Below are 14,622 nucleotides of genomic sequence, written 5' to 3'. Positions count from 1 at the left end.
GTTGGGCGGCCGACTACAGCTCAGGTCATGATCTCACAGTCTGTGAGTTCGAGCCCCCCATCGGGCTCTGTGCTGACAGCTGAGCAAGCTGGAGCCTGCTTCGGATTCTGTGTCTCCCTCTCTCTCTACCCATTCCCTGCTTGCTCTCTGTCTCTCTTTCTCTCTCTCTCAAAAATAAGAAACATTAAAAAAAAATTTTTTTTTAAATAGCTTTAGGGGCACCTGGGTGGCTCGTCCGACTTCAGCTCAGGTCATGATCTCACAGTTTGTGAGTTCAAGCCCCGCATCGGGCTCTGTGCTGACGGCCCAGAGCTTGAAGCCTGCTTCGGATTCTGTGTCTCCCTCTCTCTCTGCTCCTCCCCAGCTTGTGCTCTCTGTCTCTCTCTCAATAATAAATAAACTTAAAAAATTATTTTAAAAAATTATTAAAAAAATAGCTTTAGTCCATGAAACAGGCACTCACCGAAAATACAATTTAAGCTTTTGTTTTTTTAAGTTTTAGCAGGAAAGCTGCTTACAAGGTTGCTGGCAACTTCCAATTTTGGAAGGTGGTGCTTCTGTAGCAAAAGATTTCCCTTATTACTTCCTAAAAATATCCACCCAGACTTCATTTACTTTGGAAAAATTAATAGAAATGCCCTGTTTAGTCCCCGGAAGGTAAAGCAAATGCCTGTCCGTCTATCTTAAGGATGCTGTGAAATCACCACAAATGGGAATACGGACTGCTGGGGGGAGGGGTGGAGAAGGTTGCACTCACTTGGATGCAGGAGACCTGCCCCCTTGGCCTTGTGAGAGAGAGGTCACCTGGGGTGTGGCAGGAAGGACAGGTCCCCCTCCCCCACACACTGCAGCATGAAGGGCCTCACCTCCGTGGTCATGGTCACGAATCAGAGCCTGAGAAAGGGCACAGAGAGGCCCCTCTCCCTCGGTCCCAGAGTCTTTCCCTGAGGGTTTCCTACCCTAAAGTTCTCAATTTCCCTTTCAGTCAAGGTTCTTTGCTTACAAGGAAGAGAAACTAGCTGCAGATGGAGAGCTGACGAAGAGCACGCCCTGGTGGTGGGAACAGGGCTGTCCCGCAGAGGGCTGCCCCACCCTGGGCCCTGCTCTCTCCAGACACTTCCTTTGCCCACCTCTTCCTTGCTCCTGTCCACAGACGGCTCTTCTGCCCATTCCTGGTCTCCCTGGCTTTGCTTTGTCTTGGCCTGGCTGCTCAGACCCCTGAGGCCCAGCTCCCCACTCTAGGACCCCTGGAAGAGGAATTTGGCCCAGCTTGGGCCAAAGGGCCATTGCTGGTCCAGAGAGCTGAAGGTCCAGTCACATGGTAGAACCTTAGCCACCAGAGCCATGATGTTATCAGAGGAAAAAGAAAAGTGGACTTGGGAGGGACAGGACGCCCCCTCTGAATGTCTACAGCAGAAGTGGTAGCTCCTTCCCTCCCCAGTCTTCTCCCGGTATTTGGGTTCCATCACCACCTCCTCTGGTTCCAGGAGCAGCACATGACGAGGAGGACTTGATGTAAGATATTTATTGAGGGAGATGCCTCTGGGGGAAGATGGGAAGGTCACGGGACAAGGCTGGTCCTCTCCGAGATGTCCGCTCGGGCTGCAATAACAAGATACCATAGACTGGAGGGCTTAAATAATAGACACTTATTTCTCATAGTTCTGGAGTCTGGGAAGTCCAAGATCAAGCTTCCAGAGGTTCTATGTCTGGCAAGAGCCTTCTTCCTAGTTTGCAGACAACCGTGGGGAAAGAGCGATCATCTCTCAGGTGTCCCCTCCTAAAAGGCACTCATCTCACTTATGAGGGCCCCACCCTCATAACCTAATCACCTCCCAAAGACCTCCAAATACCATCACACTGGGGGTTAGGGCTTTAACATGTGAATTTCAGGAGGATACATTCAGTCCGTGACAGTGCTCTGGAGGCAAAGTCGGAAGAGGGGTCTCCCATGGCTCAGGAGCTGCCCTGCCTCAGCACGCCTGCAGTGTTTGGTCACCGGCCGGGGGATCCGTGGGTAGTGCGGACATGGTCTGGACGTGCTGGTGGGTTCAGAGTGCAGCAGCCGGGGCCGTTAGTAGATTACATTTTCCCAGTAGGAGAGCTGAGAGGCACAAGTTCAAAGGCCAGCACACAGGCCCTTCTTGAGTTTAAAATGCAAAAACTACTTAACTTGAAGGCTGTACAAAAACAGGTGACGAGCCGGATGTGGCCCGAGGGCCATCTTTTGCTGATCCTTGGTTTAAATTACGGATTAAGGTTTCTGTTGCTCACAGCTGAAATCCTCCTAACTTCCACAAGAGGTAAGTACGGCTGACACCAGAATGCTGATGTAAGGCTGCTTGCCGTTCTAATTCCCAGCGTAAATTCATTCTTGACACTCAGGCTTACAAATATGCAGACCGTGCCTCGCTTTACTGCTTGCATAACTCGAGGGTAAAGTAACAGGTGTGGAGTGGGGGGTAGGGCTTCTGTAAGAGACCTGCAAGGGGAGAGGTACTCTTAGAGTTTACCAAGGCACAGGAGACTCACTACCAGGAATCAAGATCTGTTAGATGCTTCCCTGGTACCCCAATCCCAAACACAGCAGAGGGGTCATTTACTCTTGCCTCCAACACACACACACACACACACACACACACACACACACACATTCCTAAATGAGGATACAGAGCTGAGAATGGTTGAAAAACAGCCTTCACGGGGATGGAGGTCAAGTTGGGCCCCAAGGAGATGGGGCTTTGAGAGAAAAGAGGTAAAGAGAATGAAAGAAACTGGAAGGAGGGAGGGAGAGAGAGACAGAGACAGAGGGAAAGAGAGTGAGACAGAGAGAGATTGTGGAAGAGAGGGTGTGGGCCACTTTGCCCACCAGGGTGTGATCAAACGGTGCATCCCCAAGGTCTAGGGCAGGGCCCAGGCCCACGGGAGATCTCAGAGGCAAGCTGGAAAGACCAGAGGAGCCATTCCTGAATCTCTACCTCCATGCAGACTCTGTAAGAGCTGGACTGGATCACTTGAACCTGTGAGGAAGGATGATGGAATGTTTTCCAAGATCCTACATGGACTTCACAGGCTAGATCATTCTGCCCTGGACTGGACTGCCCCACACACCCCCGGAAACAAGGACTGTGCTGGAATTACCCAGGGAGTTGGAGAAGCCATTTATCCATGTGCAGGCTTTGACAAGATTAAGGGAGCTTGGCAATTTCACTGTGGGGAAGCTTAAGAGACAGAGGCCCAATGCACACGTTGGGATAGAAAAATTTGCTTATCGGAAAGAAGAGGTTCAGGACAAAAAAGCTGGAACCCGTATGCGTCATACACCACAGCGTGGCCAGTCCTGTGCCCCGTCTCTGTTGGACACTGCGTCCCTGGCTCGTTCCTTCTTATTTGGGGCTCTGCCTCCCGGAGGTGAAGGGCCTGGGCATTCAGATTTGCAGAGCAAACCCAACAGACTGCTGTTTCAACTTTAGACCTTTTTGAAGACAAAAGATCCATTTGATACCTCAGCAAAGAGCCATATCTCATGACATGCAGGATTTACTTATTTACTTAGAATCGTACTCCACCGCTGTCTGCTTTCTCTGTGGTTCTACTGCGATGTTGGTAGGCGCTCCACAGAGTTATTAATACCCCGTGAGTCACTCCAACAGTGCTGCTTGAAATGGTGTCCCTTCACTTTCCGTTGAGGGGGAAGAGAAAATAGTTCTAACATATGGCAACAGTATTTTCCCATATTCCAGGTCTATTCTAATATTTCTAACTGTAACTTCTGGGTTATTAAGATTTTCTCTCACCGGCAGATACTATTACTTAGAACAGAGCTTAACTCACTCAAAAGTTTAGGAGATCTCAGATCTAGACCCTCTTCCCCAATAAGTCTGGAAATGGGATGCCGATTAACACGAAAAGTGCATGGTGAGAAGAGAAACGTGTTTGTCAAGATTGTAAAAGGGAAAACCCTCCCTTAGTGCCCACCTTGTGTGTGTGTGTTGGGGGGGACGGAGTACCATTTTGCCTGCCCAGCCCTAGTTTTTTCTTGGGCTTGCCTGGTGTATTAATCAGGATTCTTGGATGGCAAGTGGAAATAAAAACCCAATATAAACCAGCTTCAGTGAAATGCGGTACTGTATTGGCTCAAGTAACTGGACTGGGAGGACAATAGGGCTGGGCTAGTTTCAGGAGTGGCTGGAACCAGGGACTCCAATGGCATCAACATTCTTGGTTTCTTGTCTCCTCTACCCCTTCTGATTGCCCCAGTTGTTTTTTTTTTTTTTTTTTTTTCAGATTAAACTTTTCATGAGACACAGCCACTAGCGGATCCTGATGCATATCCTCAGACTTTCTACCCAAAGGAGAAAAGGGGCCCTCTCTCCCAGACCCAGGTAAAAAAATTCCTGTGGAGGACAGTGATTGGCAGGGGTTTCTATGCCCATTCTTGGGATCGATTTGTGGTGTGGAGGGGCAGGGAAATACCATGAATGTAGTCAGGAGGGCAGAATGTGTCCATAAAAGAAGAGGGGGCTGGGCAGTCTGAACAGAAGATGTGTCCTATATCTTCCTTCCTCTGAGAACCGTCCCTTTCCTTCTGTCCAGAGGGAGGCATCCTGGAAGCGTCCTTCCCCAGGAGTTTAGAACTGGGGCTCGGAGGAGCCAGAGCAGTCTATGGCTTGCTTGTACTGAGAGGCTGTTGGAAGGGACATTTCTTCACTTTCAGTGGGAGGGCGGGGGTGGGGCAAGGAGCCGGGGCACCAGACGAGAGGAAAAGGAAGCGGCAACTCACACAGGGAAGTAGACACCAAGGGCTGGGCATTCTGATGGGATTTGCATCCTGGTTCCAGTGATTCCTGGTGTCCAGCCACATCCGTGGTGCCAACTCGATGCAACACCCTTTCCCTTAAGGAAGCACAAATTGCATTTCTATCGCTTGTAATTAAAAGCACTCTGGGGGCGCCTGGGTGGCGCAGTCAGTTAAGCATCCGACTTCAGCCAGGTCACGATCTCGCGGTCCGTGAGTTCGAGCCCCGCGTCGGGCTCTGGGCTGATGGCTCGGAGCCTGGAGTCTGTTTCCGATTCTGTGTCTCCCTCTCTCTCTGCCCCTCCCCCGTTCATGCTCTGTCTCTCTCTGTCCCAAAAATAAATAAACGTTGAAAAAAAATTAAAAAAAAAAAAAAAAGCACTCTGATCTCCATCTCACCCTAAAAACCAGCTACAACCCTGATGCGTTGACATATGGCACAACAGCATGATTAAACACACACGTGTGTGTGCATGTGTGTGTGTGTGTGTGGGGGGGGGTCTGGCATCGGTTTTCCTCGAATGAATCCAAATTCTGCCTCGTACTAACTCCGTGACATCGCACAAGCCACTTGACCTCTGTGCGTCAGTTTCCGCACCTGTAAAAGGAAATATTAACAGCACCTGCGATCGTGTAGGGCGGGGAAAGGAATGTTAAACCATGTAGAGCACAGTGCCTGGCACGCAAAAACCACTCGATATTAGCTGTTATTCACAGTAGGGCACCGTAGGGCACAGTAGGGCAGGAGTGTCTGGGAGAAATGTAATCATCTCTTTGAAGATCAAAGAAGCAAGCCACGGGAGAGTAACTTCCCACAAACACACTCTCTAGCCAGGGATCATATTCCCAGCTTGTTAGATGTGCCATGTTGAAACGACCAGCCACCATTTCAGATGCTTGGCTGCCAATATAGACGAGGGATAAATTTGTCCTAAGAAAATTGAGCTTTGCTGGAAAGCTCGTATTGGAGTATGAGGATGACACTCACCTCAGACACTGTCATATTTAAAATATGACATCTGAGTGTCAACATCTAGAGAGAGTAGATGACCAGACCCGCATGTGGCTTAGTCTGGGTACAGAATCTAGAAATTCCTTATAATGACGTTTTCCTGCAGTGTCCATACATAGGCAAACACAAGCAACACATGTCTATAAGGGAGCATGATTATTGTCATAAAAAAGGCGGTATTTGGAGGGATCATCAGTATGTCTGAAAGCCTATGTTGGCTGGCTTCTTAACCATCTTTTGGTTAACTCTAGGAGCTTCTATGTCTATACAGTAGACAGTTAACACAGTAGCATGGGTAACTTAGCTTACTTTCACTTTTAGTGATCTAATTTTGGGAAGAGCTGGAAAGGAGTGGAAATAAAGAATCACCAGTGTTTCGTTTTAACGAGAGATTGTATTTTAGAAGAGAGTAAGAGCAAGAAGGAAAAAGAACGGGAGAGAGGCAAATCTCCCCGGCACTGCCTTCTGGCCAGCCCACTTTTACTTTTATTCCTTACAGTTGGAAATAATGCACCTTCACATCTCCCTTCCTGAAGAGCGAGCCCTGTGAGGTCAGGATCCAAGCCTGGGCTGTCTGTCCCCCACATAGGACTCACCTCTGTGCCTGACCCACACTAGGACCCAACTGTTTGCACTTGCTGATTGAAAGATAAAGGGGCTCGGAAAGGCCTAGAGGGGAAGGAAAGAGTAAAGAGGACAGTTGTCTGAAAGTTGGACTTGGAAGTCCTCAGGATTGGGGCAGCACTAGAGGACCTCCCAGGTGAGGTGTACAGGCTGATGGTTAAGGTGAAAGTCTCTGCAAAGGGTTTTTATTTTTGTTTTTGTTTTAATGTTTTTTGTTTATTTTTGAGAGAGAGGGAGAGGGAGAGAATGAGTGGAGGAGGGGCAGAGAGAGAGAGAGGGAGACACAGAATTCGAAGCAGGCTCCAGGCTCTGAGCTGTCAGCACAGAGCTCAACGGGGCTCGAACCCACGAGTCCCGAGATCATGACCCGAGCCGAAGTCAGGCACTTAACCGACTGAGCCACGCAGGCGCTCCTGCGGGAAGTTTTTAACAGTGGAAATGCTGTTACGTTAAGTCTAGTTGTACTTTCCTTCGGTGATACTAAACCTCACACAAAGAAAGTTCTTCGGTGAGTGATGCCTCTTCCATTCCGTGAGCAAATATGCGCTGCTTAACACACGACAAGAATCTTGGGATGTTTTACATACACCTTGAGGAAGAAATGGTTTTGTACACACGTGTTCATTTCTATAACTTTTTCTTGCATACGAAGTACAGGTGTAATGTGGAATAATTAGAAAACACACAAGACATAGAAAAAACATACTAAAACAAAAAATGTGTCAACTATACTCAAAGAAAAAACAAAAACACCAGCGATGCCACTGCCCAGAGCTAGTACTCTCAGCATTTTCATGTATTCCACTCAATGATTAAACAGCAGTTACTGAGCACCGAATACATAACAAGCTTCCTGCTCTTGCTGGCTATGATGTTGAGCAAAAAGAGACACAGCTCTTGCCTCAAAGGTTACGGTCTGGAAGACACGCCTTCGTCAAGTAACGATATAAATATGTATCATTATATAAAAAAGCTCCAACTGTGATCACTGCTGTAAAGGAGAGGTGCGTGTGTAGGGAGACCTGACCTGGTTGTGAAGGTCTGTTATTAGAAGTTTGGGGCAGTGATTACTGAGCTGAGGATTAACTCCTAGGAATCAACTCAGAGAAATCAGAAGGGAGGAGTGTGCATAACACGAGCGCCATAAATCCAAAGGCCCTCCTGTGGGAGGAAGTATGGTGATGGCAGGCTGAAGTGTGTACCAGATAAAGCTGGTGAGTTAGGGAGAGGGCACACCTAGCAGAGCTTAGTATCCTTAGTTTAGAAATTATACCTTCTACGCATTTGACAAGTTTTGCCTGTGAGGAGCCAGGGATGCATTTATTTTACATAGAGCGGATTTATACCATTCACTGTTTTTATCAGGGACTTTTTTTTAAGTTTATTTCTTTTGAGAGAGAAAGAGTGTGCATGCATGCATGATCAGAAGGAGGCACAGGGAGAGGAGAGAGAATCCCAAGCAGGCTCCGCACTCTCAGAGCAGAGCCCGACTCAGAGCTCGATTCCACGAACTGTGAGATCATGACCTGAGCCGAAATCAAGAGCCGGACGCTTAACCAACTGAGCCACCCAGGTGTCCCAGGGACATTTTTTTGAACAATAAATATACACTTATTTAACCCAGCTCTTGTTGTTGAAAATACAGATCATTTCCAATTTTCCAGTTATGAACAATGCTGTGAAAGATGTTTTTATATATGGACATTTGTCCAAATATGTAACACAAATTTCTACAAGTGGAATTGCTGTTTCTGCAAACTTGTCAACATGTTTTGATGAGAATCTTATCTGGAAAATAAGCACATTCAACTGTCAAGATTTGATGCTTTGTGATGCTATGGTCTTTTGAGGTTAGTACCACTGTTACATTTGGAGGCATTTTTGGTGACTTTCAGAAAACTGCTCTCTCATTTTCCTCAGCATGTGAGAAAGTTCCTTCTATTTCTGCTTCTTCCTTGTCCTTTCCACAAATTCAGATCGCTCAGTGCTGACTGCCGATGAAGTATCTCCAACAAGGCTGTAGAAGCCTGAGCTACTCCCGGGCTCCACAGGAAAGGCTTTTGTATCTGTCTCTGAAGGAGCTTCCACTGGACTTAAGACATTGGAAGAGGAGCCCGGTTCTGATACTCCTTTCCTCTCCCCTGGCCTCCTATTTTGTCCAATTCCATTTCATGCAGTAAATTCACTAACTTGTTAAAGGCAAATGAAGCTCAGACGATTCTATTACAGGCCATTTCCATTCTGAGTTGACAGACGCCATCTTCTCAAGAAACTGTCTTCCACTGACCATTTTCAGTATCTACTGGCAAACTGGCCTCTTCCTCTTGTTTACATTCCGCACCCTTAGCTTATCTTCTAAGAACCCATTTACTGTTAGATCATAGATAATTTCTAGGCTTCTAATCTTTAACATAGCCAATCTATTTACATTTTTCTTTAACCGTTCTTTGCATTCCATGTCTTCGTTGTAAAAAAAAAAAAAAAAAAAAAAAAAGAAAGAAAATAAAGTTCCCAAGGGCAACGGGACACGCTTGCTAAAGTCTAGCGCAGCCAGACTTTGGGTAGGCCTTGGAAGATACCGGCGGTCTAGGCGAAGTTAGGCTTGCAATATACCAGGCACAGTACGGTGCACACTGTATTACATAGGTTATTCCTTTTAATCCTCACGGCAACCCTGTGAGGTAGATATCAGCAGGGTCCCCGTTTTACAGATTAAGAAATTGAGGCTTAGCGAGGTTGCCGCTCATCTACAGTCACTCAGCTACTAAGTGGGGAGTGGCTCCCACTTCTGCTTGTAAACGACGCGATGAAGAAAAGGGAGGCAGGCCAAGAAAAATATAAATCGCGGGGCGGGGGGGGGGGGAGGCAGAGAAGTCAACTTAAACTGGCGGGCGGCACCCTCCCGGTCTCCTTCCCGCCCGCAGCTGAACTTCTAGCGTAGCCCGCACGCCTCCCAGCGGCCGCTTCCCTGCTCCCTGCTCTTCCGGCCTCGGGAGGGCGTCAATACCCAGCGCCTCGCGCCGCCATCGGCCTCGCGCGTGCGTGTGGCGTAAGGCGTCGGGTGAGGAGGCGGGTCTTCCGGCCCAGATTCAAACCATTTCCTGCAGGAGCCGGAAGACCGTCCCGGACGGCGTTCGGGGCGGCCTGTGTGTGGAAGCGAGCTCCGGGCCGCCGGCCTTCCAGCGCCGGCTAGTCGCCCCATGCCGCGGGCTGCGGCCGCCAGTCCCCGCTCGCATTGGCGGTGCTGAGGCGCCGGGGCGACAGCGCGCGAAATGTCGTCGGGCCTCCGCGCCGCCGACTTCCCCCGCTGGAAGCGCCACATTTCGGAGGAGCTGAGGCGGCGGGACCGGCTGCAGAGGCAGGCATTTGAAGAGATCATCCTGCAGTGTGAGCGGCGGGCGGGTGCGGGGAGTGGGCGGGCGGGGCCCCGCAAGAGCCGGCGGGAAGCCGAGGCCGAGCCCTGGCGACGCCCGCGCGCCTTGTGGCCGCCCCAACCCTTTTTTGGATCTTATTCTCTTTCACTGTAGACGGTTTCCCTACTAAACCGTGTGTTCTCCAGGGGCAGGCACCGTTCGTGCTTGTGCTTGGAAATCCAGCAGCCGCGCTTTGTGTACTTGAATAGGCTCCGGAAACGGCCCGTTTCGGGCCTCGTGTTATGAAACGGTCACCGACTTTAAGCCTTAACTCGCACAAGTAATGTTGTCCTCTTAGTGTAATGAAATGTTCAGCCTTGGAGTCCTCAGACCTCTTGTCTTTACTCCACCTCGGTGTTCTTTAACTGTTAGAGGTTTTGAGTCTTACTGTTTAGGTGGGACGTTGTGGTCTTTACTATTACTGAAAACTTCAATATGGAAGAGGTGGATTCCTCCTCTCTCCACCCCTCTGCACTTTGAGGACAAAAGTGTTTGTACCCTTAGATGAGTCCTAATGAGCGTTTCTTTGCCCCCCTTCCCAATTTTACCTAACTGATGACACATTTGGGGGAAGAAATGGGCCCTTTTCAGTCCTATGGTTCCATCTGCCCTTTGGAGAAAAGTCTGGAGTTAATGTCGATGATGAGGTTCAAAGCAATAGGGGTATTGAATTCTGACTGTGCTAAATCAGTGGTTCCCTATCTTATGTGCATGTTGGTATGACGTGGATCTTTTAAGAATTAAAAAGCCCAGACCAATTAAATTGCAGTATTTAGGGTGGGACAGGGGTATGAGTGGTTTTTGGTGCTCCCCAAGTATTTCTAATATGTGGGCTAGTTTGAGTGCTGTGGTAAATGTGTGGTATGTGTTATTTCACTTTATCTTCTTGAAAATTCTATAAGGCAGGTCCTAGTGTTGCCTTAGGAAACCCAGGCTAAGAGAGATTAAGTATTTCTTTGGGGAGGCATGCAGATTCGTGTTGGAGTCTGGATTTGAACACGGATGTGATGGGTCCTAACTTTTGCATTAAAAAAAAAATTTTTTTTTAATGTTTATTTATTTTTGAGAGAGTGAGACAGAGCATGAACGAGGGAGAAACAGAGGGAGAGGGAGACACAGAATCTGAAGCAGGCTCCAGGTTCGGGGCTGTTAGCACAGAGCCCGACGCAGGGCTCGAACTCACGAACCGTGAGATCGTGACCTGAGCGGGTCAGATGCTTAACCGACTGAACTACCCAGGAGCCCCTGCATTTTGTTTTTCTCGCTGGAGCCCCCAAGAAATGACCCTTCCTCGCTTTCGCTGAATCCACCCTCTTAAAAAAGATGGGAAGGAAAGAGAGGTGATGTGCTGTTGTGCGAATTCCTTTTACTCTAGGAGATGTGGCCGCCAGAAGCACAGGAAACCCTTCCAAGGCAAATGCACGTGGGTTACATAAATTCAGGCGGTCAGGTGTTTATTGAATGCTTAATCTTAAAAGCTAACACATACCGAAAGTCACATTGGACTGGAAGTCTGACTCCACACCTTGCTGAACTTTTCACTTACCTTTCTGGGTCTGGTTTGCTGCATCTATAAAATGCAGGTGAAGCTTGCCCTGTCTGCTTCATAAAAACTGTGTGTGTGAGTGCTTTGAAAGCCATCTACATAATAGCCCATAAACAGAAGTTGCTTGTAATTGTACTGACAGAGATCGAATGGTTTTTCTGCATTGACAGTGGACATTTCGGTGGGGTGGGGAGGATGTAGGAGGAAAGTCGGAAGGAGACCATCCTGGAGAGGGAACCCATCATTAAATAGCTGTAGTCAGTAGCGCATGCCTGAGGGGCTAGGAGCCCCGACTGAGATGAGAGGTAGTTCGAGGGCTGGAGAGCAAGACAACCTTTGCCTGTTAAGTTTTTCTCTTGGACATTGGGGAGGTCACTTCCAGTTTGCCTGTGGAACACCTTCCACTCCTTCTTGCCTTCCCAGGCCAGTCAAGTTCAGTTCCTGCCTGAGCCTAAAGAGAAAGATGAAAAGAGACTGTAGGGACAGGTGGCAGCTCTCCCTCAGCTGGATCCTTCTCTCTTTTTTTTTTTTTTTTTAATTTTTTTTTTTTAACGTTTATTTATTTTTGAGACAGAGAGAGACAGAGCATGAACGGGGGAGGGTCAGAGAGAGGGAGACACAGAATCTGAAACAGGCTCCAGGCTCTGAGCTGTCAGCACAGAGCCCGACGCGGGGCTCGAACTCACGGACCGCGAGATCATGACCTGAGCTGAAGTCAGCTGCTCAACCGACTGAGCCACCCAGGTGCCCCTGGATCCTTCTCTGTAGTGCGAAGAACTTTCAAGCAGGATCCCTTTGGAATGCCTCCTGTCCTTTTTAAGACCTGATGATCCCAGGGCACCCAGCTCTGGTGTGACACTTTAAAGACCTTATTAGAGCCCTTTGATGTGAGTGAACACCCAAGGTTGCAATCACATTTCCATGTTCTGTTGAACTGATGGATGAAATTAATCTAGACCAAGAGTATTTCTGTTTCTGTCCAGGAGTTCCATTTTCCACATGTAAAGGAGAAGTGGGGCTCAAGACTCTTTTAGAAGAAAGATAAGCCCTTCCGACAGGAGTACTCACTGGCACGAACCCTATCGAAATTTTGTTCTAGAGCGGTTCTGATCTCACACTTGTAGGATTTGTGACAACCCCCATCAAATGTAGCTATTCTGCAAGTGTCCCGTGATCAATCTCTTGTTCTGCTCAGTGCCCCTTCCCCTCTTGCTAGTCCCCGTGGACTGTCATTCCTAACTACTTGTCATTTGAATTCCTGCGCCATGCTTCCTGTCACTTTTGTTACTTTTCAGAAAGAAAACTCAGTTTCTCTCTTAAGTTCTCCACTCGTGTGTTCTTGACACGTTAGCATCTTGCAGCCAGTCACCTGAGCAAGGAATTTCAGGATAATCTTTGACTTCTTACTAGTAAATCTCCATTCGTGTCACTGCCTGCTTTTCAAATCTGTTAATTCACCACTGCCAGTAAGAAAAGGTCTGAATTTTTCATTCTGCTCGTTCATGTGTTGGCTGGCTCCAAGTTTTCATTTCTAGCCACTTACCAGATGACTGCCTGCCCTCCTGCCTGGACTCCACCATCTTCACCTGTAAAACCACCCAGGCAAATGAGGGAAGATCACTCTTCTGTTCCCTTTTATGCTTGACCCTCTGTTATACTTGAGCTCCTTGAGGTCAAGGACTTTTCATAGTTGTATCTCTAGTGCCCAGATCTAAAAATTAAATTTTCCAAATGTAATAATACGGTAAAGCTGTTTCGCATTGCTTACAGGTGTGTAACGTGTCATTTTTCCATTGTATTTGGTTGTGGTTTTTGTCTCGTTTTATTTTTTTACTCCTATGATTAAAAATAGGTAAGTGGGGGACATTCTTGCAGCGAAGTTTCCACGGGTTCCTTTGACTGGGTTGCTCATGCTCAGGCCAAGAAGCATCGAAGGAGCGTATGTTCCTGGGTGTTGGACGGTTGCTACCTTTGCTGTCAAAGTGTAGTACCTAGGACTTTGAGGCCTCTTGAAAATGAAACCTATCTAGTCTTCTGGTTGTTTTTTTGGTCCAGATCTTTATAGGATAATAAGTAGTAATAAGGCGTGCACCGTTAAAATTTTTTTTCTTCTCTTTTTTAACAGATAACAAGTTGCTAGAAAAGTCAGATCTTCATTCAGTGCTGGCCCATAAGCTACAAGCTGAAAAGCATGACGTCCCCAACAGGCATGAGATAAGGTATTTTGGAACTATCCTGTATCGCTTGTGTCTCTTCAGCAGAAACGTGTCTGCGTTGAGTTGTCACTGTTCGTTTAGAGGCGAACAGAATACCGCGTCTGTGCTCCAGTTTGTGTCTGCTCCTTTCAAATACGAACTTCTGAAGCCAAGTACCTAAAATTCTTTTCTGAAGGTATATGCCCACCCAGAGGGCTTAGCAGTAGGTGCTGTGAGCTTGAGAAGTTGCTCAAGGCAGGTAACTGTGCCAATTCCTTCTTCAGCCTCGGGGTCCACTTTCTCTGAATAATCACATCAGTAAGCATTCTTGAGCAGATTTACACGAATCTTGTTAATACTGGATTATATCCTGGTGCATAAACATATAAAGTGCTTCGTATATAGTACAGGTCTATTTGATCCTTTTTAGTTCGGTGGATTTCAACATATTTTAGTAGAGTGTGAAATTAAGCTAGCTGGTGGCAACAAGCTTTTTTTTTTTTTTTTTAAGAAAGATTAGGAGAAACCTGCATTTTAACAGAAAGGGTAAGTTGTTTCATTAAACATGCAAATATGTGTTCACAATGGGAAGTTTGATATGTTTACTTGGGTTATTCATGTAAACTGTATTTCTTTTTGGGGGGTAAGGTCCAAGAAAATCTAATAGCCAGACTTAAGCAAAAGCAGTTTACCATAGAATCATTCTGTAGTGTTATTATTTTTTCCATGTTTATCACGTTTGCATATTACATATGAGAGTTTGTATGGGAATAGTTCCCATTATTGCTCTAAAATCTATATACTTTTTTTGCCTATCCGTTAACATTTACCAACAAAAACAAGTTGGTAGTAATTCAGCGATTTTTTTAAAACCCAGAAATGTGAGGTGTGGCTGAATTTATTTATCTCTGTAGCTAAATCTGCTGTATAACCATCTGCCATCCATGTTTCCTCATTTCACAAGATGGTCTCCCAGCACACCAGAGTGGGCAAGAGGAACAGATGGCCCAGCCCAGGGTTTGTCCTTGCTTAAT

General features: G+C 47.2%; 1 protein-coding gene across 4 annotated transcripts in view; it reads left to right on the top strand.

Annotated features, from left to right (window-relative positions):
- Nucleotides 1–9,558: 9,558 nt before the first annotated feature.
- The window catches only part of ATG16L1 (autophagy related 16 like 1), a 48,654-nt gene continuing 43,590 nt past the window's right edge, over nucleotides 9,559–14,622 (top strand). For all 4 annotated transcript variants that reach the window (XM_047086094.1, XM_047086093.1, XM_047086096.1 and 1 more), the window contains exons 1-2: nucleotides 9,559–9,821; nucleotides 13,519–13,612. In XM_047086094.1, coding sequence (XP_046942050.1) covers nucleotides 9,707–9,821; nucleotides 13,519–13,612 — 209 coding nt within the window. In that variant the 5' untranslated portion in view covers nucleotides 9,559–9,706. The remainder of the gene's footprint in view (nucleotides 9,822–13,518; nucleotides 13,613–14,622) is intronic.

This window comes from Lynx rufus, unplaced genomic scaffold (genome assembly GCF_022079265.1).
Source record: "Lynx rufus isolate CCGP_SWC_20201006 ecotype Redwood Valley unplaced genomic scaffold, mLynRuf1.p SCAF_2, whole genome shotgun sequence".
Classification (NCBI taxonomy): domain Eukaryota; kingdom Metazoa; phylum Chordata; class Mammalia; order Carnivora; family Felidae; genus Lynx; species Lynx rufus.
Note: the sequence above shows the minus strand (reverse complement) of the source record. Positions and strands in the feature narration are given on the sequence as shown.